The 26,229-nt window shown below is 37.6% G+C and overlaps 1 protein-coding gene across 1 annotated transcript in view; it reads right to left on the reverse strand.

Annotated features, from left to right (window-relative positions):
• CHM (CHM Rab escort protein) overlaps positions 1-26,229 on the reverse strand; it is a 52,496-nt gene that overhangs the window by 9,703 nt on the left and 16,564 nt on the right. Inside the window, exons 5-13 of the mRNA XM_009555292.2 lie at positions 22,177-22,546; positions 20,203-20,319; positions 19,044-19,164; positions 16,956-17,181; positions 10,017-10,094; positions 4,125-4,229; positions 3,192-3,255; positions 2,226-2,322; positions 85-177 (exon numbers count right to left, since the gene is read on the reverse strand). Coding sequence (XP_009553587.2) covers positions 85-177; positions 2,226-2,322; positions 3,192-3,255; positions 4,125-4,229; positions 10,017-10,094; positions 16,956-17,181; positions 19,044-19,164; positions 20,203-20,319; positions 22,177-22,546 — 1,271 coding nt within the window. The remainder of the gene's footprint in view (positions 1-84; positions 178-2,225; positions 2,323-3,191; positions 3,256-4,124; positions 4,230-10,016; positions 10,095-16,955; positions 17,182-19,043; positions 19,165-20,202; positions 20,320-22,176; positions 22,547-26,229) is intronic.

Raw genomic sequence — 26,229 nt, forward strand, 5'->3', positions numbered from 1 at the left:
CGTTCATAACAGATACCTTAGTCATGAGGGTAAATTATATTTCTGCAAAATAATTTCTTAATGCTTGTATTTATTTATTTTTACCTTTTTCTGTATTTAGATTGAATAACTTCTGTACAGCCGGCTCTAAATCCTCCCTAGCAGTATTAGTTGATGGACAGGTCAAATGGACTAAATCTGTTAAAACACAAAGAGATTACCATCACCATGACACAGATACATAAATAGCATTTACAAGTTTTAAGGCTTTTAGAAATCACTGCTCTTCATATAAATCAATTCCTTTACCCCAAAGAAATACTGTATTAGGGAATAGAGTGAATATGCACTATACAGAGAAATTCTCCTAGTACGTCTCCTAATTCTCTTTCCGGTGCAGACACAGAGAATGCCTTTCTGCGTCTAGGGAAAACAGGGAAAGCAGTCGCAAGAATCTGGATAACACCATCAGATTTGCCATTAATGACCTCTAGAAACCTCAAGAACATTTTCATCATTGTGTTGACAGTCCCACAGCTCAATAACATACTGAATCCACAAAGATCACTCCTTCCATCAACAGCCTCCTCTAAGAGCTAAACTGGGACTGAGTGGGAATTTGGAAATTTGGCTACAGCCTGGCTGTCCAGGAGGGAATTCCTGGCCGCAGTTATGCCACAGAACTTTTGACACCAACTTCAAGAGGATGAGACATTTAACTCTGTATGCTGCTCTGCTTTCAGATTGCACACACATATTAGAAAATTAATATTAATTTTTTATTTAACCAAAACGAAACCTCGTGGAAGGAATGTGCACTAAAAAAGTAAATGAAAACAGGTGGTCATGAGTCTCCTTGCAGCCTTAACCAAATGTTTACAGCCCTGAACACTGTAATACAATCTATTCTTTCCTCAAAAACTCCCAGGTATAAATCACTAAAGTTCACATCATTTACTTTCTATAAAATCTTTTTATTATCTTTAAGGTTATGGCTCTGAGTCACAGTCATGAGTATATATTTTGATTATATTTGATTTACTCAGGTATAACTGCATTAGTTACAGTGGTTGCCAACATTTGTCTTCAGGTAATTCTTCCAGCAAGAAGAACGATGAGTTTAGTTCATGATTTCATCATTACAGTCTCAATTTTTAGGGCAAGTGAAGGAGTTTGGTTCCACTCAACTGGCAATACAGATTATGTGCCTGTCATTTATGCAGTGTGATCAAAGAGTAGATGTATTTGTGTACTTATCTTAAATAATTGTTTGAAGGAGAAATCAGTCAGGTTAAAACTCATTTACAGATAATGATGTAAAAGATTTTTAAAAAATTATTAAATACGTCTCATACCAAGAACTGAGCGATACCTCAAATACAATTCTATTATTTCAATACATGAAGATAAATTTTAAAGGTCTGAAAGGACAAGAAATGAATACACGCATCTACATTAACCAAGATCCCACCTTTTTGCTTACAGTTTTTTTCAGAAATTATTTGAGAAAATATTTTGGGTGGGTTTGGGGCCCTTCAATTATAACGGTAATAGAAATTCTTGGCAGAAAATATTATGAAAAACAAAAAAAAAGAGTCTTAGCATTTTGGCATGAAGACTGCACAATCTTAGCTTGTTATAGCGGAAAAGAGACAGGCTGCTAGAGCTCTCTGCAACCCTTATTTGCCAGTTCACTATATCTTTGGTTGTCTTAACAATCTTGCAGAATAAACAAAATATGGTATACCAACAGGTTTTTTTACCTAGAAAAAATTACAGCAGTCCAAACAAAAATCTCTTTGTTGGTGCTATTTCATAATTACTGTACAGTAAACAGAACATTGTCCCAGGATGAATAAGACTACAACTGTCGAGCTTATTCACCACATAAGTATGAAAAGAACACATGATGTTTGTTTCACTTGGAAGTGAAGAACAATAGACTTCATTGCGATGAAAATCACAAGATTGTGAATAAATAATTATCACATGCACATTTTCAGAAAACTGAATGCAACAAGAACCTCGTAGTGTGGTTCCGAAGCCATATGGAACAGCACGCATCTGCTACAGAATGAAGACAGCAGACTATTCCCTCCCTCTGCTATCACGGTAACCCAGCCCACACCATTTTCTCAGGTAACAGCGTGGTTGTTGTGCAGCAGAGGAGAATTTTAAACTTTATTTCAGAGTTGGTAGAGTTAAAGGGAAAAATACGGTTAAGGTTACAAATACCCTGTACTTACAAGTGTCCTTCATGCATGTCATGGTTGAGGAACACAACTCAATGACACAAACTGCTGGTTTTCCTACTTCCATTGGAGGCACTGTCAGAATGGAAACCTATCAAGCAGAAAGAACAGCTTTAATGCACAGTAACAAGGAGGATGAAGCAACTAACACAACTCTGAGTAAAGGTGAAAACCAGCTGCAGACACGGATGCAATTTTGTTTTCTGGTTTATTAGTAACAATTTGTGGAATTAATCCTGCAGACTTTGAGCATGAAGGAATTTCTACCAAAGTCAGTAAGTCCACCTTTGTACGGACTTTCTGCAGAACAGCAACAAAACCTCTGACTGCAGCCCCTTTCAAAAGGATGGCAGCTGTCGGCAAGAGACTGGTTCTGAACGCTGGGTAGAGTTCTGTTGGGTGAGAACATGTCTCATGCAGGACTGCTAATAGCAAGACTGAGGGAGAAGAGACTTGTCTGTTATGCATGTTCTGATTTTGCAGACCCTATTTAAACTGTAAGAATATAGGATGCACAGAGAAGAAACACCACAGATTAACATCCTTCACAATTATGGTCTGCAAAGACTGATGAAACAGGAACATTTAAAGGATCTGAAAGTGTCCAATAAGAACTCTGAACAGTAAAAGTGAATGTGGAGAAAACCAAAAGAACTCTGAACAAAACATAGAGGAGAGAAATAAGTAACAGTCAACAGGATACTAAGGGTAACAGTTTATTAAGACTGCTCTAAAGACAGCACCTTAGAAACTCTGTTAATATAGTGCCAACCAAACAGGGACCAAGTCACTGAAAGAAACAGAATAAGATTCCTAATAGTTTTTATAGAGACTAACAAATTAAACAGTTATCAGTTGAGCTGACTAAAAAGCTGGATTCAAGCAAAATCAGAAACATTAATTCCTACCAATAACTAAACATCAGTACATAGATTTCATAAAGAAATAAGCGATACGTACCTGCTGCTCTGAATCTGTGTTTAGTACAGACCGATCTGTAATGAGCACTGCTCTGGAGATCTGCCTACAATTAAACAAAACAATTATGGCATTTCACAAAAAAGAAACAAAAAAGCAATCCGGATTCATAGTTTCAGCAATACCAATCTGAACACAACGCTGTGGGAAGGCTACTTAAACAGCTAATCTTTATTAATATGATTGCTAGAGGCATACGTTGCCTATTGCTGAAGTAAGACCACATCTGGAACATGAATGAAGTATTCTCAGTGACCAAAATAGATGATGAATAAACGAGCCAGTGCCATCACACAGAGCAGCCTGATTGGCCTTCTGATTTTTAAAAAAATCCTTCTTTTTATTTGATCAAGATTAGTAGCACCAATGTTATGTTCCAAACAACACAGGACACTTCGGATTAAGGGGAAACAAACTAGGGTGGAGTTGATGAGCTGAAGTTTCCAATCCTCTATTTCCTACGATTATTTCTGCACTGCACCTACTACAACAGTTTTGCTATAATCCCGCAATATTCTAAAGACAAAGGCAGTATGTGCAGTGTATGTCCAATGCAAGAACATGGCAAGAACAACTAAAATCAGAAAAAACAATGATTTTTAATATTTTCCTAAAACTGAACAAATTTTAAGCAAGAACAGCAATAGCCACTTCCACCTTCCAAACACTTTTTAACAAATGTTAAATCCCTAACACAGTTAGAGCTGTTGGAGGTTCTGTAAGGAAAGTGGCATATGATTTAGAGAACAACTTAAGAAAACCTAAACATATAAAGTACACAGTATGCCTGCAAGTATACAGCAAGAGAGAAACTATGCATAGAACTAAGCTGTACGGCAGAGATAAGCAGGAGATGATAAACTCTTAACTTTATTATCTACAGCAATTTACTATGTTTACTGTTCTACTGCATACCTGTAATGCACATTTGTGCATACACTGTCTGAAAGGTAACTATCTTCCACAATAAAATACTTAGCACTTATTCTTTGTCCAAAGTGATCCACAATAGCTTTGCATCTGTTAAAAAAAAAAATTAAAAAAAATAAGATATTTAAATGTAAGGTAACAAAAGCATGCATAGGGTTTTGAAATTGAGTTATATATATATAGCTAAGTATAACAACAGACTGACACTCGTAAAAATGTGACAGAAAAGCAAACCACACAACGCAATTCAGAAAGCTGGTGTGAGAACAAGATACAAACTTTGGATTTGAATGGAGAAAAAGCTCTATGAGAGAATAAACTTCAGACCCATGTGAAACTAAATCATCTGTATGAGACTCAGAAAAAGGAGGCTGCATACAGACACGAACTAAACCCCATCTCTACTGCCGATTCCTATGTGCCATGATCTGTGTTCTATTAAATTGTACATATTCTCCTCAAACTGAGATGTTGCAAATATTTTTCCTGATTGATGAGAAGCTGCTGAACAACGACATGCTTGACATGGGCCGGCAATGTGTGCTTACAGCCCAGAAGGCCAACCGTGTTCTGGGCTGCATTAAAAGAAGTGTGGCCAGCAGAGTGAGGGAGGGGATTCTGCCCCTCTATCCTTCTCTTGTGAGACCTCATCTGGAGTATTATGTCCCAGTTCAGGAATCCTCAACGGAAGAAGGAGGTGGGGCTGTTGGAACAGGTGCAGAAAAGGGCTACAAGGATGATCAGAGGGCTGGAGCACCTCCCATACCAAGACAGCCTGAGAGAGCTGGGCTGGTTCAGCCTGGAGAAGGCTCTAAGGAGACCTTATAGCGACGTTCCGGTACGTGAAGTGGCTACAACAAAGCTGGGGAGGGACTTTTTACAAAGGCTTGTAGTGATAGGACTAAGGGTAATGGCTATAAACTGGAAAGGGACAGATTTAGACTAGACATTGTGAAGAAGGACTTTCTTCGCAATGACAGTGGTGAGGCACTGGCCCAGGTTGCCCAGGGAAGCTGTGGCTGCCTCATTCCTGGAGGCGTTCAAGGCCAGGTTGGATGGGCCTTGGGCAGCCTGATCTAGTGGGAGGTGTCCCTGCCCATGGCAGGGGGTTGGAATTAGATGATCTTTAAGGTGCCTTCCAATTCAAACTATTCTACGATTCTACGGTTCTATGATTTTAAGAAACCCTTACAGGTTTAAATAGCACTTACCTTAGTAAATGCTCTTCCTATCTAACCTGTAAGTAAAATACGTGCAGTACAATTCTTTCCTCACAGCCTGTTTCCACATCGTCTGGATCTTTAAGGCTTAATACTGATTTCTAAACCAAGTTTTAAGGTTTTCTACTGTATCAGAACATTTACTGTATAAATAAATAAAGCAAATTAGCTTAACTTGACTTTTGCTTGGCCTATAAGTTACCACATTTTTTTTAAACTCAATTATTCTGCATCAGCATCTGAGTGTTTCAGATGATTTCTATACAAGATTCCAACCAGTAAATTCTCTCACACACATTGACACACACGCGCGTATGTGTGCACTTGAAAACATCAAAAGAAACAAAATGATGCCCAAATCAGAGATCCCTTACAGACTGAAGTGTCTTTTATCATAGCGCATTGTCATTCCTGTATCAGAAAATATCTGACATGCAAGTCATGCCTCATGAATAAACGGCATTTCTGTAACGTCAAGCTCCTCATTAGCTTCAGCGATCAATACGATCTATAAAAGTAGAGAAGATGAGAACCAAACCTAAAAAAGTAGCAATCAGCTTCCACCAGCTTTAGTAAACCAACCGCTTCTGCAGTCTGAAATGGGCACTGAAAGAGGGTGCACACGCTGCTTTTTTATAAATATAAGAGGTTAATGACGATTAAGCGTGTTTTTATAACACTAACTTCTAATGCTGCTTTCGTAGGAATCTGGATCCAAACACGCCTCCACTCAAGCACAACTGATAACTTGAGAACTGTAATGGAAAGAGAAGCCTAACGGTACAAGCCCTGTTCCATTTAACACGCAGCACTCTTCACACAGTTTCAATCTCGTTCTATCCCATGTGTTTCATTTGCAACTTTAAGAAGTTTTTCCTTAATGTTAAACTAAGTGATTTCACTCTCGAGCCCTCATTTGAATACTGCAAATAAACAAGGAAGTCGAGCTGCTACAGTTCATTTCTAATTATAATCTTTCTTATTGTTTATGAAACAATTTCCCCTGCCACCCCTCTAAACATTCTCGAAGGGGAAAGGTTGATTAAATGTCATGTTGCATCACTCACAGCCGGCAAAAGCAACGGCACACTTTTTATTTTCCTGCTAAGTGTTGGTTCCTCTCCTTTGTTCAGGAATAACTCTCAGGTCATACATTTGATAAGATTTTAAACAGAAAGAGAGATAGAGCTTTTAATTTCAGTCTCCACTTTACTTCAAAGGATGATGCTGAGAAAATTTCTTTCAAGTACTGCTTCCAAATATGGAAAACACTTATGTACTGACATTATCGGGTCTCTGTCATCTGATATGTGTTGGGACAATGAATCATACAGAACCCTCCATTGACCTTCTTTCAATGTGTCTAGATAAAAGGATGAAAATTAGAATCCATCTCCTTGCAGTGCCACGAGTTATAAATGTACTTTATAGGGCTCATTATCCAAACTAATGGACTAAGGGCGACATCCTTGAAATGGACTTACCAGCACTGACAAAGCCAGTGTGCAATAATTCAAGAAAGATATGTAAATTACTGTGTGTTTGCTATATCTTTTTATTACAGATGTATAAATTTCCATTTATCACATCTTTTCAGTTTTTGAGACAGAATTATGTAATTGGAAACATATGTAAAGTGTGATCAACAGAAAACGCCTACCAGTATTATTAACGCAAACCATGTAATTTAAGATACTTTAAACTTTATCACATGTACCCAAATAAGTGACCTACAATAAGCATGGAGAAAATCAACAACAAAAAGATAAATATTTACCATGCATACATTCAATGTGCTTTTTCCTCAGCTTAAGGAATAGGAGAGGGGTTTTCTAACAGAGCATCAGAGCTCTGGCAAGAACTCAGGATGTCCTGTAGACGTTATACCAGCAGACCTAACCTGATACAATAGGTAAAATCCAGGCATTTTCAGGTCGATTACCAAAACCTAGGAACAGGTCTGTCTAAAAGTTTCGATACTTTCACACTTATTTCACACTTTTATTTCCACGAACTCTACAAATTCTAGAGTAACATGATGAAAAACACTTGTATAGTTGGGGGTGTTCTCTGGATATACAGCTAGAAGTACTAAAACAGGAAAAAGCAATTCAACCAGATATTGAGTTGGTTCTTATTTCTCTTCTGCTGGAGAGAATGTTAACCACATCTAGAAAGGAATATTTCAGGACTTCAAATTAAACCGTGAACTATCAACCAAAAGTATGAGAAGAAAAGCAAGGCTGCAGCTATGAATTTTGATGAAATCTGGAAGCCTATGGAAGATGGTTATAAAATAGCAATGAACACTGCACAATTTGCCTCAATTTCTACTGTTGTGAGTGTAACCTATTTGTAACCACGGGAAGCTGCCTCCGAAACTACAGAGCGCGCTGCAGCGACAACGAGATATGACCTGGTCTATTACCAATTACTATTAATGGCCTGTTGACTCAAAAGCTCAGTAACTCATAAATACCCTCATTAGCAATCTGATAGCTGATTTTTATTAGGCAAAACACGGAAGCCCAAAAGTGAAGAGGAAATTAGAGCTGATGCAGGAAAGGAATGCACAGTAAGGAAAGAGATAACAAGAAGAAAGAAAAAGAAGGGAAAGGCAACAGTGATGATCTCAGTCACAAACCGGACAGCTTGTTAAATACTATTCCGAGGAGAAGACTTAACAAGTAAAAGCAGTATTCCATTCAGGTGAGAGAAAATAAAGAGACAATAATGTAACTGAATAAAAACCTACACCTGGGTCAAAGAAACTCAACTTTTTGAGCATTTTTGCTATGGTGAAGGGGATGTTTGAGACTTCTAAAAACTATTAGGGGAAAAAAAGAGAACATTATATGGGCTTTCTGACATTGCTGAAAATACTTTTAAAACCAGATTTCAACCTAGAATGCCTTATTTTCATTATCTCTAAGAAGTCTGACATTTCCCTTCTTTAGTATACATATTTTTTTTTGTTTGCTTTTATTTTGACATAGAATGCTACTTGGTAAAATATTTGCTTTCAAACTACAGGAGAGCTTGAAAGGGACAACAGAAGCAGGCAGGTGGCTCCAAGGAAAAGGCAGATGACAAGACTTGGGAAGCTGGATGTGTTGTATATGCTTCTCCCTTATCAACATCGGATAATGGCATTATTAAAAAAACAATGTTTTTGGAATAATGAATGTCTGGTAAAGGCTCCTAAAAATATTTCAGTAATTCTGCACCTCAGAAATGTACCCTTCAGTTTGACATGAAAATAGTGCAAGTGAACCACCAAAGCAGTCCAAGAACCTAAACATGACACTTGAAACCTATCTAGAACCTCAAGCACTTATCAGACCCAAAACATAAAACCAGGTTAAAATAAAAGCAGTGCTCCACCTTTTTAAGACTACATATAAAATAGAAAACACTGACTTCAAAGGTCTTCAGAATGTGCAAAAGAAGCTGGAAACTGGGACAACCAGTACCACCAATCAGTTAAGACCTCCAGAGCACGGCTAACAACCAGTAGCTTTGTCCAGCTCAAAGAGCAAGTATTTATAAACATTATTGGAAAAGAAAGCTCCCTATAGTAAAAGTTCAACTACTACTGTTAAAAAGCCCTACGGAGTTTATGAAAGGCACATAATTTCATCTGCATATGAATCATGCACTTAAGACAACACCACATATGATGAAATACGATCACATTTGCATCTCAAAGTTTAAAACTATGCAATGAACGTCAGAATCTTAAGGAACTGACAGACAGAAAAATAAAATCTGTTGTTTACAGAATTCCAGGAAAAACAGATGCTACTTGACCATGTCACAACAAATCTAGCTACCATGCTCAAAGAATCAACTGTGCAGTGCAACTGGAAAGCAAGCACTTTACTCTGATAATTTAATTTCCCTTAGAAGAGGTTACTTCATATTTTCTAGCTTAATTTTTAGAATTTTCTACAGAGTGTTTTGAACTTTTCAATTACAGAAACTAAGCTGAAAAGACTCTCATGAGAGCCGAAGCCTGCGGTCAGACTAATAACTGACAGAGTTTATATAACAGAAACTATGACAATTTAGAGGGGTGAAAAATACCACTATGGAAAAAACTGTGGCTTGATCTTTCTTAGTTCAACTTTAAATCTGCCTTCAGGCCTGATATCGTTGTAGAAGAATTTATTCTAGGATAAGAGGGCTGCATAGTTTATGACAACAATCTACCTAAAAACTCATTAAAGTCTTTTCTCTTGGAGTGACGTGCATTATCAGCAAAGATTAATCTGATGTGTCTTTAGGTGAGCTCCATTTTTAAAAATGCAATAACAGAGGGCTTTGTTGTCATCTGATGAAAATCAATTAGAGTAGGTAAGGCCACAAGGAAAACTAATATCACTCATCACCAGCCCCCCGGCAGCTGAAATGATTTGTCTTCCAAGCTTGGGTGATCAGGAGCTGTAGTAATATCACCGGGAAATTAATTCAGTTTCTATATTCTAGACCCACTTTCCTTGTTCTGGAGGACCTATACACAAATTACTTTTAATCAAGGTTGATGTGTTATTAATACCAAGGAGGATGTTTGAAGAATCATTTCTTTTAAATTGACTTAACACATTTTTCACCTGTGTTTTGTATATAAACAGAAGGTTACGTGTATTACCCTTACCGTCCAGATCCTTTGTCCACTACAAGGCACTGCACAGGATGGCGAAGACAATAGATACCACCGAACACAGCGCACATCCTGGAAACACACGAGGGAGAAAGAAAGGTTACTGCTACCACAACTGATTGTAATCAATGTGTGTCACAAGCAAAGCAAAGCGCTGTGCGCACTGTAGTACATTTTTAATGACATCTTAATCGCCGAATCAGACAATCAAAACCCGATCCAAATAAAGCACGTCCTATAGTTTCTGTAAAGGATATGTTGTTACTTTTTTTTTTTTTTGTATTAGTATTTCTCTTAGTTCTCTGAATTGCTGCATTAGCTTGAGCACTCATTCTCTGTTAGCATCTTCGGTCATTCAGGATGGAACAATACCTGGACGCATAGAATATCCGCCGATATCCTGACCACACCACATGGCACATAGTGTAGGGTAAGAACATAAGAACACACGGTAACCATACCAACCTCCTGCTAGAATTCTAAGTGTGATTCAGATGTTTTCCTCTCCTCTTCCAAAACATTCTGTGGGAACTTCACTAACTACAAGCAGCTCAAGTTTTGAGAGCGCTTAGAAGTGCCTCAACAGAAAGCAGACTTCTTAACAATCTAAAGATGATCTCTGACCAGAAGCGGTTCCTCCAGGTGCTGCCTATGTTATGGGGTTGTTGCTCAAGAGATTCTGTGCATGGATTGACAATAACATTTTCTGAAATGAAAAAAGGAACCAATTTCCAGCAGTTTTTCAAAAGCTAAAGTATATTAAGTTATTCAGCAGTTTTCCAATTGCGAACAAACACCTAAACCAAAGAAAATCATGCTATCCAAACACTAAGCCAGTATCACAACTCATCGTTTTCTGAACTCTAAGGAGATGCAGAATTCAAAGAAATTGGTTTATGACATTTAAATATGAAGTCAGCCCACTGCAGAACTTCATCACTAGCCAGGCCATTCTACCACATCCTCTTAGATATCCCTGACTAAAATGCTTCACCAGACAAATCTGCCCTATGCACAAAGTCTGAAACTGCTCCCTCGAAAAGCTGCGCTGTATAAGTTCAGTTGGTCTGGTGATAAACATGATCCCGGGTTAATCCCCACATCCTAACTACCAACAGGCTTAATCTCTGGGGGTTACTCTTCTCTTGATCTGATGCAACACAAGGTAAATTGATCCACAAAAAATGGAAGTTTAGTTTCAGCAACTGGTGCCTGAAATTTTTACTGGACCTACTCTAGGATTGAGATGACTGCCAAATCTCTAATTCTGGCTCCTGAAACAATTTAATGTAAGCCCACGTTCTTGAAAATGCTGCCAAGCAAGTACAAACAAGCGATAGTCTTTATGCTCATCCAACCTGGCCTGGAAGACCTCCACGGATGGGCAGCCATGACTTCTCTGGGTAACCTTGGCCAGGGCCTCTCCACCCTCACATGAAAACATTTCTTCTTAATGCCTAATCTAAATCCCTCCCCTCTTTCAACTTAAAACCATTGTCCGTTGTCCTATCCCTGCACTCCCTGATAAAGAGTCCCTCCCCAGCTTTCCTGTAGCCCACTTTAAGTACCGTAAGGGCATTCGAAAGTGCATGAATGACTACGCATGGCAATCAGCTGAAAGGTGTTACCAATGCCATCTCTTCTGGGTTGCCCTCCAACAGGTAGCACTGTAAGGAAACGTCAGCTTTTCCACTTTTTCAGCTTTTCCACTTCCCACTGGGCAAACCAGCAGATGCGGTCCCCTAGCAATACCTCTTCCACCCAGGCAGAAGCAGGGAGGATAAACACTGTGTTGAATCCCTGCCTTGGCTGTCTGAGATCGCCGAAGACGACACAAAAGCTAAACATCCACCAAAGAAGTATTATAGAGCCTCAAATTACAGGCTTGTTATCTCTACTGCTGCTATCAATGGCTTCTTGCCTGACAAAGCTTGGACTAGGATCCTTCAAACCAACTCAGACGAATTTATATGTTGTACAAAGGGATAGCGCTAATAACCTAACTGGAACTAAGACTCCTTTGTTCAAAACTATAAATTATATTTTTCCTTTGACTTCAACCACAGTCAAGGGCTTTTTGATATATGCACTCTATTTCTGCAGCATGCTTTGAAAGAACTTTGATGCTTGGCTGCGCAAAAATGTGAATTACTTATTTTCAAGAGTAGCATGCTATCCAGAGGAGGAGGGCAGGCCCTGTTTTCACAGTAGGTCAGCAGAAAACGTCTCTTCTTAAATGCAAATGGAAAGGAATTTGGATTGTGTTGTTTTAAACAATTACAAAGAGCCAAAATACCTATTAAAACAGACTAGCATGAAAAACGACATGATTAGAAAGAACTTGCCAAAATTATTTGCATATAGAAATTGAACTACTAAAATAAAACGGCATCCCAATAATATACAACAAAGTAAAACCAGTGTGCTAACGTTACTTTCATACAATAGGCTATTCAAGATGATTCAACGGTACTTCAAGTACAAAGCAACTCTTTGATACCATTAACCTGAAATGACAGACATTTAAACTGATATTACTCTAATTAACTGGCGACTGCCTACTCCAATAATTCAAGTTTTGCTGAAAGAAAGTAACAACACCGTACTCAACTTCAACTCTGCCCTGCTGACATCAAATCACATTACAGCTGAATTAACAGTTGTGAAGATTTTTGGCCCGGTAGCCTTCCATCATACACAGCCTTTAAATGCCATTTCAGTTCCCATCAAGGCAGGAATCAGTAGTTGTAATTTTTAATACAGCTGTGAAACAATAGGACATATTAACAGCTGAATTTTTGACAGCATATTCGCAATGATTTATGAGTTTGTATATAATTTGATTATTCTATTAATTTTAGTGATTACTGATTCAGCTAATACAGCGAAGGTCACTTACAAAATAAATCTTCATTACATTTCACAGAAAGTAACTGCCTCCAACTAGTTGTTTTCTTTAATTAAACACTAATGTAACAAGAAAGGAAATAGGCTTTAGGGTTGCTGCATCTGTTGCTACAAGAGGAGTTTACTGCTTTGATGTAATGCTCTCTGATATTAATTGAACAAAACCAGAATGTGTCTCCAGTTGACATCTTGATTTTCAACACAGAGATACCATAAACACCCTTAAATTACAGACGTACTCTTAGTTCACTCTGAAACTACATGAAAGAACTGGAAAACCATATCACAGTTTCATACCAAAAAAGTAGGTTTTATTCCTAGCATATAGTTTGTCGTCTCCTTTCTAAAATACGTGGAGTGATTAATAAAAAAATAGAATATTTTTCTCCCCAGCTGTACATTCTTCTACAGCAAAAGCTATTTGCTTCCTGCCCTAAAGAGGAATACTGAGTGTACAGCACAGTAAGCTTTGGAGAAAGATCAAAGAACAACATGTCATCTGCTGAATTAATGAATTGTCCTCTTTCCATTTATTTTTACACACAGAGCAAGCTGTGATCTTGTTCTGACGCTAAATTCTGCACTTCCTGAAAGGTCCCCAAACTTCAGCATTTCTATAATATTGTTGTATGTTCTAAAAACATTAAAAAGTAGAATGCAGACAAATCAAATCGATAAAATGAGTTCTGACGATGTGATGTGCAAGTTTAGGGGTTTGGCAAGTCAGTGCTGCCTTTTATGGGCTCATGATTACAACTGTGTTTTCCAAATTCAAATGTTAGAAGGTATGTGATAAAAACCTTAGTTCATCACACGCTGTTCTGTTCCTGGACTTCCACTCTTGCTTCCTCTAAGTGTAGATGTACTAAACTGTTTCAGAAACCCAAGAAAGCTCTGTTGACAAAAATAAGATCATGTTTAAGCTCCATTTTCAGTTATCAAACTGTTGGTAATTTAAACACTTACACTACTGGCAATATTGTTACTCATACATGAGCCATCTTTGTTAACGACTCTTGTAGAAGAACTGTTTAGAGAGTCCAAGAGTTTTGGAAGTGCAGCTTGTAAGAGAAGAAGCTGCTCCTTGCACATGTTCCTCTTGCTACAATTACACAGCAGTTTGGCCATGAAAGGGGAGTTTGGAAGATCAGGACCATAGGGCAGAGACACAGACTAGAAACCAGGCACGAAGCATTAGCACATCTATAAAACCCACTTCTGTGCTCTCTGCCTCCAGACAAAACAAATTCAAGTTACCTCAACCCTTGATAAAATTAGAAGATTCTTCCAGTAATTCCGGAATGCTTCAGAAGCTCCTTTTCTCTGCCTTCTAGTTCAATGAGGAAGGACTCCGCTAAACTACTTTTGCATTTACACCCCAGATCTGCTCCTACAACAAACAATGATATCATTTCCACAGATTTTCTGATAACTCTGTAACACATTTGTCTGAGTCCTAATTCTCAGGAAGAATAAATATGTAAACCAGAATCTGTGCATCCCCACACAAGCAGAGTAATCTAGTTAAGAGACTGTTAAGAGACAGACCAAATAATGTATTAGATATAATTCCTTCACATTATCATCATTATTAAAGCAAATAACTACTGAAATACCATCTCACTACAGCATTCGTATGTTGTGCTTTTAAATTCCGAACATGTTTGTAATCTGAAGCAAGAATGAGAGTAGGACAGTGTAAGTTATTGTCAGCCTTTCTAAAGATGTAACATATCTATTTTTCCTATACCACTGAGTATACCCTAACCCCAAGGATGCAATTCACTGACTGAATCCCTGGTGGGGATCTGAACTCTATAAACTTCGACAACGTGTGTACGATTCAGAGCATCCCATGCAATGAATTCTGATGGCTGAAGGGCTTCACGAGTTACAAACTTCTGAAGAACACTGTATTTCTAATCAGTGAAATAACAAGGAGCAGAAAAGCTCTCCTCTTTATAAATAATTTTTCAAACAAAGACCAGACAAACATCTCACTGAGCAGAAAGCTCAAACCTAAACCAGGAAGGTATTTCCAGAGTTTCATACACTCGGAATGCATTTGTCAACAAAGGTTACTTCCAAATAAAAAGTCTTTTCCTGTCAAATTCCGAGAAATAATGCGGGCAAGGACACAAAAGCATTCCATAGCTTTATTAATGACAATGCTCACTGATCTGTGAATAACCTGAAAAGAAATGAAGATTATTGAGTTACTTTGCCAATCTATCCATCCATCACGAGCGAACAGGTCTCAGAATGATGGATTATCTCACTTCCTTGATGTTATCCCAAGAAAGAGTTTATCCTTAGAGGGAAAAACAAACAACTGATCCTACAAACACTCATCCATGACTTCTCTGGGCAACCAGTTCCAAAGCCTCACCACCAATACGAAAGAGTATTTGTAAAATAGCACTTCCAAACTCTCCCTCAAACAACAAAGAACTAAGAACTATTTTGCTCCTGAAAAAACGGAAGGACAGAAAGGAAATTCAAGTCAGAAAAGAGGAATTTTGTACAACACCGAAAAGCTATAAGAAAAAATTGCCTTATGACTTGTCTGTTTCTTAGCCTAAATCATATCTGGTACTTCATAAAGGAGTTAATGTCCTCACATTTGAGAACTATTCCAGATTTTTAAGTCAAATCTCTTTTTTTCCCAGTTGCAACGGAAAATTTGGACACTGACAATTCTAATGTTAATCTCCTACATCGGAAAGTATTTGGGGTATTTCCCGATGTTTTCTAAAACAAGAGAAAATCATCAAAATCACACTGAATATTCTAAATGTTGTATCACTGAGACCTTACAGTTTACATTGATGCGCAATTATAGTTCTCTTCAGTGACATTCTTTCAAGAAAAAGAAAGGCGTTTTACAGATTTGCAACAAACATGTTAACAGCAAACAGCAAAACACAGATTGATTTCTCTGTGTGCCTTCCATATTGAAGTTTTGGCATTGTATGTTTACCCTATCAAATGTACAGGCTTGCTTAACGCTACTGCTTCCTTACAACGGAAGAGACATAACAGTTTCACAACAAGAAGTTTGAACCAAAGGAAGCTGTTATACAGGCCAGTAAAAGTTCTGCTGTTTGTCAGCTCAGAATAGCATGAGGCTTCCAATGACCTTCCTTGTACTGCGAATCCAATTTATGGAGATAGAAATCTCACATCTGCACCTCGACATATTGGGAGGTACATTACAGTGATATAAAAGTTTAATTTTCTCTCCTAAACCATACCTGTTTAAACCAATAAAGAACTAACACCGCTCTTCCTCACTCAAGTGTCGTCAGTAGTTATAAAACGTTGTACTGTTTATGCAGAAATCATTTAGAATGCAAGGATGTGACTTACAAATGTCTTTGACTCATTCACATAAATATGCATGCATGCCATTTATAACAGTAGCCTTGATGAGAACACACAGTGTAACTGGCTGCGAGAAACGCTTAAGAGGTTTACATTAAAACAGAATACAGAACGGTGGTTAGAAATCACAGAACAGGTGACACCTCACTCTGATAACCTGGTGATAAAAACTGGAGGCTATGATGTATAGGTTGTGGCGTTTGCACTTTACTCTACAGCCTGAACCGTGTTCTTCCAACACAGTTTTAGAAAGAAATAACGCCCAAGGCAGGACCACACATAAAAAATGTGATTAATATAAAAAAAATTTTGGTTGCCTCCTGATTTGTTACCTTAAAACCAAAGACATTTAAGCTTTATTTTGTATTAAAATAGCTGCATAATATAAACCATGGTTTGACAAGAGTAATTTGCCTCAACTATTAAAATACTGTCCTTATCGTAAGACGTAGAATTTAACAAAATTCCCACCTAAAATGCAGCTATCAGTCTGCATAAATAGGAAGTTCAGGCTATCAGAAGAATTCCTGTGACCACAGAGTGAAATTGAAACTACGAAGAGGATGATTCAGGTTGAATTATACTATTAGGTTACCATGGGTTTCCTTTTTCGTAGAGATGTAAGAGAAAAGTGAAGCTCACCTGCAGAAGCACTGTGGAATCTCTCCCTGACCATAGAGAGGAAACAGGAATGGTGTATTGCCATAGCGGCCAAGGCACTGGAGAAATTTTTTTGTTGCCTGAAGTCCTTCAAGAGTGCTGCAATCTGTCTCCGAGACCATTGCAATAGAGTGAAGAATGAAGTGCTGCAAGCTGGGTGTTAACTTCCGCGTCCTTAAGAACTGAGCAAATGTACTACTCTCATAATCTGGGGAAAAAGTAAATGTAGACAAGGGGTAAGGTATAGGATTTGTATTTTCTCAAATGCTTCAACTTAAAAAGAACTTTTGTATTTAAATAAACAAAAGCAACTGAGTTTTACAACAAACATATTGCTGAAAATGGATCAATGCAAGTCTATGAAAGATAAAAAATTTACTCCCAGAAAGTGAGTTTTCACAGAAGATGGAAATATCACACCATTAAACTATCTCAAAATAACACAAACCCAATGTGTGAGTCTCCAGCAGTCCAGAAACCAAGCTCTAAATATGGCTTCATCTACTCAATATGTCAGACTTGATTTAAAGCCGTTCCTGAACCACTTCAGAAAAGTGGGCAAAAATCTGTTGAAGTGTGTTGGGAAACTGGTTCCTGTAAATTACTCAAAACGCTACACCCGAATGACACCTGTTCAAGAACAGAAATGCTGAATCTATTCTGATAGGGCTAGAGGGGGTATTTTCATGCAGAGAAGTTATTCGTGTGGTTTCTTAATCCAAAGGTGAGAAGGCACAATTTATATTTCAAACAGTTGACTCGCTCACAACAAATAAGTATGGATGAGACACAAAGAGGAGAGGGATGAGGAAGCATAGCTCCTAAAAGGTTGTCCCTTCCCATGAATGCAATGATCTTACCAAGAGCAATCTAAAATTTCTGAAGTCTTTACGTCAGATTAACCTAACTCAAAATATTCCAAATCACTTCCCAGGCTATTTCAAAACATAGGAATAAAAGTTGTTTAGCTATTTCTCAAATTAAAATAAATCAAATGTCATTTATGTACATGAATCTGAATTCATTTAAAACTGATGTGGTGCCGCTTTTTTTCACTTACCAAATTCTCTAAATACCCCTATACTCACACACTGAGCACTCCATTTCTTCCATCAGCAGTAAACCTGAAATTACCCGTAATCTATAAACCACTGCAGTCTAAGCCTCCTTGCAGGTTTTTCTGTGGTTTATCACACATTCTCCTTCTCCTGTTCTTACCACATCATTTTCAATAGCGACCAACTCTCTCTTGCATATGTTTACAATCATTTTCATGTTTGTCCCTAACCTAAGGGTTTTGTTCAAGTCATCAAACCAAGAGCAGTATCTTAACAAATCTATTTGTCTTTCCTCATTATTTCTTTCTTTTTGATAGATCTTTCTTTTTTCCCCCTTTCTTTACTTTTAGACTCCGAGAACTGAGACCATCACTTCATTCCTTGTACCCTGAGGTGCCTAAACCCAAAGCAAAGAGTGGGCTTCCATCATCTTCCTTCTGTTAGCCAGTTTTCTCTTTGATCTGATGCTCACTACCCTTTGCACATTATTGCTCAACTTTCTTCAGATTTTCTGTTGTCTAAATAAGCCAACAGCTGATAAAGACACTCTGAACTTACCTTCTGCAACTAAAAGGCATTAAATTACATTTACCTTCCAAGTAAAAACTCAATTTTCTGCATTTCTGATTTTGGGGCAAGATATTGTGAAGATTTACTTATTATCCAAAAAAAAGGAAAAAAAGGAAAATAAGCTACATCACACCATATCAAAAAATCCCTGGGAGGGTGGAATGAAACACCTAAGTAGATAAAAAACATTTCGCAACCTTGCTGTAATATATCATTTTGCTGTTAAAGAAAAATGTAAATAATAAATGACGTGGGCTCTAGAAAAGCAAGTGCTTAAGTAGAGGAATTTAACACTGAAGTGAAAAGTTCACTAGAAAGTCAAAGCATACTTTGAAAATGAATCCATAAAAACAAAAGGTGGGAAAACACAGGAGAACTATCACAACCGCATAACTGAATGAACTCATGAGAAGGGAGTGTCCAGTGTTCAATGAAACACTACCTTGGTATTCATCGGGGTGTTGTTCGTATTCCAAACAAAATGTCAGAAATTTCATTAGCATCCTCTTTTCAACCATGGTGAGCTGTCTGCTGTTGAAGACATCTGCTCTAGAACAAGGAACCTGCAAAATAGTTTTTAATAATTTTAGATACCTCCATACTCTGGAAAGGAAAAGCATCACACAACACCACAGTCACATAACCTAATAAATATTTTAAATTTCTATTATACTTGTTTTCTTATATATTTCTGTTATTTTCTATCATAACTATAATAAAAGTTACACATTTTCCACATAAAAATATCCTAAAATCTTTTCCAGTCTCTTGTCCTTTTTATTTCCCTTTAATTTCCCTTGCACCTCTGACTGCAGAGTTAATCAAAAGAGTTAATTAACTGTGCCAAAGCCCACCTGATAACTCATTGGTTATCAGACCAATGACTTCTCTTCTAAGTAGCAGAGGCACAAATCAAGTCTATGCTTGAAATTTGAAAACCTAAAACCTGTGAATTTTTAAGAACTAACTGCCAAGTGGATCATGGCCTAAATATTTGAAATAAAGCAAAGATTTATATCAATAATTTACTGGGCTGCACATTCTTATTTTACAAGTTGGATTTTTTTTAAAAAAGGTATGTATAACACATATAATCCCCTTCTCATTTCAGAAATGTAATGAAAATCAGAATCCTAAGGAAAAATACTAGCTTATTGTCATAAAACTCTGAAGAAACCAACTTGGAGAAGAAAAGGCTCTGGGGAGACCTTATAGCGGCCTTCAAGTACCCGCAAGAGGCTGCAGGAAAGCTGGGGAGGGACTTTTTACAAGGGCGTGGAGGGACAGGATGAGGGGGAACTGCTTTAAGTTGGAAGGGGGAAGATTTAGATTAGACATTACGAAACAATTCTTCAAGATGACAGTAGTGAGGCCCTGGCACAGGCTGCTCAGCGAAGTGGTGCCCCATCCCTGGAGGTGTTCAAGGCCAGGCTGGATGAGACCTTGAGCAGCCTGGTCCAGCAGGAGGTGTCCCGGCCCATGGCAGGGGGTGGAACTAGACGGGCTTTAAGGTCCCTTCCAATCTAAACCATTCTATGAGTCGAGTGTCTTGACTTTAAAAAGATGAGATGACACATATGCAATACAGTATTTTACAATACCTGTTCTACTTTTCCATCGCGAAAGGCAAGAATTCTTGTTGCATTTTTGAACTCTGCATATCTGCTAACGTTCGACTTAATCAGCAGGTCAATTAACAGACCTCGAGAGTAAAGCAACTGCACAGCAAAGGGAAAAATGAAACAGTGAGTGAAAACAAAGTGCTTACACCGAAAGAAAACAACAATATCAACAGCATTCATTTGTAATGTCTCTTTGATAACTATTTACCAGTACACACAGTCAAGTAAAATCTGAATAAAAGAATATCAAGACAAAGTACGTGCCAAATAATATTCAATGAACTGCAGCAACCACACAAATCGAGGAGACAGAGCTGCCCACAGGAGAGAAAGAGAGAAGCTGTCAGCCTGCTGCTCATTTAGTTTTATTAGTTCAGGAGTCACAGCTTGAGACAATTTTTTGTATTGTCATCTCGAATAATTTCGTTGTATTGTGTGTTATATATCCTTGAACACAGTATTTTACAACCTTCATTTCCCAATATCAGGAAAGTGCATGATGCTGTCTGTGTAAATCATCACCAGTTGTTTCTTAAATTACATAAAACGATAACATCTCATTTTCTAAATGTAAATTCCTTAAACCCTCAGTTAAGGTTTAGTCATATTCTGTTATATTAATTTATAGTCTCCCTACTCTTACTCTTTCTATAAGCTACAAACACATTATGAAATACTGCAGAGACAAATTGTAACTATTAACAGAAGACACACGTCTGAATCGAAGAGCACTGGAGATTAGCTGAAATATTCTTCAAATCTCATGGCCCCAAGTAACAGAATTTGCATGATCACACGGGAATTTTCGAGATAAAGGTTTACTGGAACACTAACCAGGACTCTATGAGAAAGTCTATGTCCCAGTGCCAGAGAGAAACCAACATAAACTACCAGCTCTTCAGTCACAAGTTCTGGAATTCATTGCAATTAACACCATGTAAGGCAGTGGCACAGAAAAAGTATAAAAAGGATTGAAAATAGTATTATCTGCTTAACCACTACAGATTGACCACTGTTTTCATGGTGCCATTCCAATGCTGCATTACAGAGATGTCCACATCTGGAACACAGAGACAAAATTCAAAATAATGCATTTTGTAGCATCTCTACAAAAAATTTAATAATAATGATTTAATAAATCATTGAAGTAATTTTTTATGCCAAATTCCAGAGGTTTGAAAAATCTCTTCACGCAGAATACGGAAAATTAAGCATTCAACTTTGAAAGAGCTTCCCACTGGAGAGTACACAGAGAGAACAAAGCACACAAGTTCAGAAAAATTCCCATTTCACCTGAATTCGCAGGGCCGTATCCATATACTGTGAAGTAGGTAAACGGCAGGTTTTAAGCTTTGAATAGTAGGGTAAATATGTCAGATTTTCCTCCAAGTAAAATGCACAGTAGTAGGAATTGGAACACAATAATAACAACTAATTTCAGTCAGCTTGAGTGTTATGGATTAACTGTAAGTATTTTTCCTTTCCAATAAACTATCACAAATCAGTGCTTTAGTCTGAATACAGGGAGACAATGAGAGTTTCAGAGGAAAATCTGAACCCCAAGAAGCACTCCAACAGGAAAATTATTTTTCATTTAAGAAACAAAGATCTGTCTGTAGATTGATTTTCCTTGTTTAAAAACGTGACATTTTTTTCACAGCACCGCTTAAAAGGAGCAATTTTGCAGTTATTATTTAAGTATTAAATTTCAGGGAATGTACTCCTATGAACATATTTCTGAGCTATGTCTTATGGTCTCTGGTTATAAACAAAAACTAAAGAGCACACAAAACGGCTCTTGTTTATTTTAAAGGTATTAATTCTTGCTTCCTTCTGAAGAGTGTCTTTTGCACCTCCAAGGTACGGTGTCTGCCCTCCTCAGCACTAATGTTTTTTTTTTTAAAATCCAGCATTTTAAGCAAAGTAAATGTACTTATATGAAAAGAGTCATACCTTGGAAACTAAATCAATGTTAAACCTTCTGCCTTCTCTAACAATCTGGGAATACGTAATTCTCTTTGGTTCTGGGGCAGAAATTTCTGAGGATGCGTCTTCAGCTTTTCCCAAATCCAGAGTGGAATCACCTAAAGCCGTACTCCGAGAACCTTCATTCTCAGGGGTTATTTCCTCATCCTTCCCTTCCGCTGCACTTGCTGGCTCGGTGTCTGCAGCCTTTTCTGGTTCCCGGCTCTCCGTGTCGGCACTCTCCGTTGGTGGGCAATCTTTTTCTGATTCCTCAGCAACCCCCTCAGCCTCAGCAGCTCCAAAGACAGGCAGCTTGGACAATGCACCAGCTTCTTCAACATCTTTAGCTGAGTCCTGACTAAGTAACAACACAAAAGGATGAAGGAGGGGAAAAAGTCTTTTAAAGAGGCTAAAAAACTTGCTTGAAGTTTTGCATTAGTGTCAGAATGGAAACCTTGAGTGTTTCTATGAAAAGTATTAGAATTTCTTCACCCTGGCCAAATCAGGTGTGCCTCCTCCTGAAGAATTCTGGCTCTTTGACTGCAAAGCTATAATTCAGGAGGAGTATTTTTAAGAGACGAAAAGAAAACAACTACAAAAATTGAGGTTCTTATTTTACATGGACTCAAAAATGGGATAAGCTTAAGATGAAAATCGAAACTTTCGTGGTGAAACACGATACACAGCTACAGAAACTAAAGAAATACAGTATTTTAAAGAAGAAATAGTAACGCAATTTGATCAGGTTTTTCCTATGGATTATATAAAACCCGTCGGAAATTGGAATGCAAAAATGCATTAAAGTCATTAAGCTCAGGTGGTTTAAAAACCAAACTGCTGAAGAATCAGAAGTGTTTGATATGACCGAGGCTACTTTGCACGTACTACTAGAGCAAGCCCATAAGAGAAGAAGGCAATTTTGATCTGAAGTTTAAGCAAAACTTTCAGAGCACCTGCACTCCACTGTTCCCTTGCATTCTAACCAGCTGTCTAAGTAACAGCCACACAGAACAAAGTTCCCTCCTGCAGCACTGGCATTTTTATGCAGGTGTTCCAAAGTTGTGCATGGCAGGGGAATGCCGCCAGCCCGAGGAGGGACATTACCACACCACATTCGCCCTGCGCACTCCACTGCCCTTGCACAACACAATTCTTTAAAATTCCTCTTAGAAAGCAGACCTCCACTTTTATCCCCAACTACTCTTTTTATCTTGAACTTCAATGACATCTACCTTAGCAACTGGTACTTTTGAACTCAGAATTTGAGTTTATACTACCAGCTGAGATGAATCAAATCAATGTCATTGTAAGTGAAAGGAGTTCAGCAATAATTTCACACTATCTTTTTATCTTTATACCACAAGCCATTAATGCACTGAATAAACAATTTAATCTCGGCTGAAAACTAATGAACAATGATTTTAAAGGTGACCTGCAAACGTACGGTACCAAATGTCAGTAACTAAGGGATGGTTAAAATTCACTGAACAGCGAAGAATTGTTCAGTATTCATATAAAAACGCACCCTCGTACACTTCAAGCCTTACCAGTGGAAGTGGGGGCAGGATTTCTGTTAAAGGAGGGAATGAAAACTCTGCATCATTTAAATGTTGTTCCTCACTTGGGAACTCAGGGAGCTCACACAGGTTTATGAAAACAGGAGTTTGGAATAAGTCTCTTAGTTGGTCCACAGCCACCAGGAAGCACTTATTCACAAACGAGGTAAAATATTGCCCTGGGAAATACAGGAACTGTTCTAAGGAAGCACTAATGAAAGAAGTCTGGTTCTGTACATTAATTATGTCTTTTTCACTTCATATTGCAAGCATTAAATCACTATAAAATATCAAAGAAAGATAGGTACTTCGGCAAATGTTTTATTTAAAAAGTAATCTCTACTAAAAACTCCACTTTTTTTTTTAATTTGGAACATGGCATTTCTGAAAACTGCAAAAAGCTGTTGCCATTAATGCAATAACTAAGAATAGCGCTTTTATTTAACCCATTCTACAGCTTTTTATAACAGAAAAGCTCAGAGGACATTTTTTCTTTCTCCATTCTTCCAAGCTCAATGAACAGCTCAATCTCATTTTAAACATACTTGATTATCACTTTTAAGATCAAATTTGGATTCACAATAGTCTTTTTTTATAACACCAAAAGGCAGCGTAACAGAAATGTTGTATTTACATATATTAAATCTCTATTCAATTCCCATTAATGAACAGGTAAATCTGCATGATTTGCAGCTCTACTCATTTTATAACGAAAGCCTAAAAACTGTATACAATATAAATTCACTACATCCTTCCTACAAGAACAAATATCCCTGAATAATGTAAGAACTGTCTATAAAAATCACTCAAACTGAACTTTTGTACAGACAATTCCTCTCCTAATTCAGAAAAAAATAATACATCTGCAGACAAATTGTTGTGTAAATTTGGAATATTATCTTCCACCATTCATCAATTAAAGGTACTAACAAAGGAATATCTTAAAATGAATGTGTCTTATTAATCCCTTGTAACAGCAACCCCTTCAGATAGGTCAAATGAAAAATTGCCAACCAGCTGGTTAATTTATTCAGCACAGGTGTTCACTATTTATTTTTCAGCCATTTGCCTTTTTTCAATGCAGCTTGTTGTAGACACAGTATTCTTTCCCTTTGATGGATGCACTTTGTTCTAAGGCCATTCATTTCAGATTTGCACTGTGTATATTATACTGCTACCCAGCTGTTTATTCTTTCAAAATAAATGTTTAATGGTTACTTCATAGGAGTTACAAAAGTTAAGCAAAAACAACAGAATCTCGCCAGAACGCGTACATTGTCAGAAACGCAATAATTGACTCAGGAAGTTTTACGTTATTGTGGAAAACTTTTTCTTTGCTATGTTTGTTAATCTTACCATACGTCCTTGTGGATATGGGGTTTTGTGGTTTTTTGGTTTTTTTAGTGATAACCAAGAGAGACAGCATTGCACGCCGATTTAAATGCTTAAAAGTAGAATCTGGTTTGCCTCGACTCAAGTATAATGCTCGCTCCTCCAAACACTGAAATCTTAGTGCCGAGGGACTCATTTCTGAGCTGGCCACCAGTCAGTATCATGGCTTCTTAGGAAAGTCATATGCAAATGTAAGAGATTATGAAACTTCTAACCTGATCTAATACTGGTTCTGAAAAAAGTTTATTATGGCAAAAGGATTGCAATTACAATATTCCAGTGACATGGCTCTAAAACAAGCATAACATTTTATCTGCAATAGTCAAGCAGCCATTACTGTGCAGCACAGAACTTGAAAATACTCTGAGTCCGTGACCTTCAGAATGCATTAGTGTAACACACACTTCTTTTTTCCCTACCTATGATGTTTACAGGAAGAAATACATGTTTCTATATGAATATCTGTCAATGTTTCATTTAGCTACCTATGATACTATTTAAGGGATCCAAGGTTAAACTCACGTAACTACCCCAAAGAACTTTTCAGGACTTCAGAACAGTGTCCAGTTCAGTATAAAATCCAAAAGATAAAAATGACAAATAAATACAGAGAAATAGTTCAGTTTTCCATTGAGGCCCATACAACTTCCATTCATTATTGCCATGCTTACACGCTATTCAACATTACTGCTTCACAAGGTTCATTTAAGATGCTCCTTGATTTTTAATAATGACATTGTGAAAAGCTTACCTTCTGCATTATTTATGTTTAAAAAAAAGCATCCCACCTGCATTTAAAAATCTAAACAAAAAATGAATTTTGTATTCTTAACTTCTGCTAATGCAGACAGACTTCTACAAATGCACAATTAAGAGGTATTTCCCACATATTCAGTCCTAACATGGCACACTATTCTTCGTGTGCTTATGCAAGAAACATTCACAAAGTCAACTGTGTATTCAACCTAGGCATGTGTCTTTGGCAGGTTTTATGTGAAGTAAGAGCTCGATTACCTTACTTCAAAAACACAAAGAAGGTGACAGCCCCAAAGGCTGACTGTTATTAGATTACCAGCAGCCTTTGGACACACAA

The sequence above is a fragment of the Cuculus canorus genome, chromosome 10, assembly GCF_017976375.1.
Source record: "Cuculus canorus isolate bCucCan1 chromosome 10, bCucCan1.pri, whole genome shotgun sequence".
Taxonomy (NCBI): Eukaryota; Metazoa; Chordata; class Aves; order Cuculiformes; family Cuculidae; genus Cuculus; species Cuculus canorus.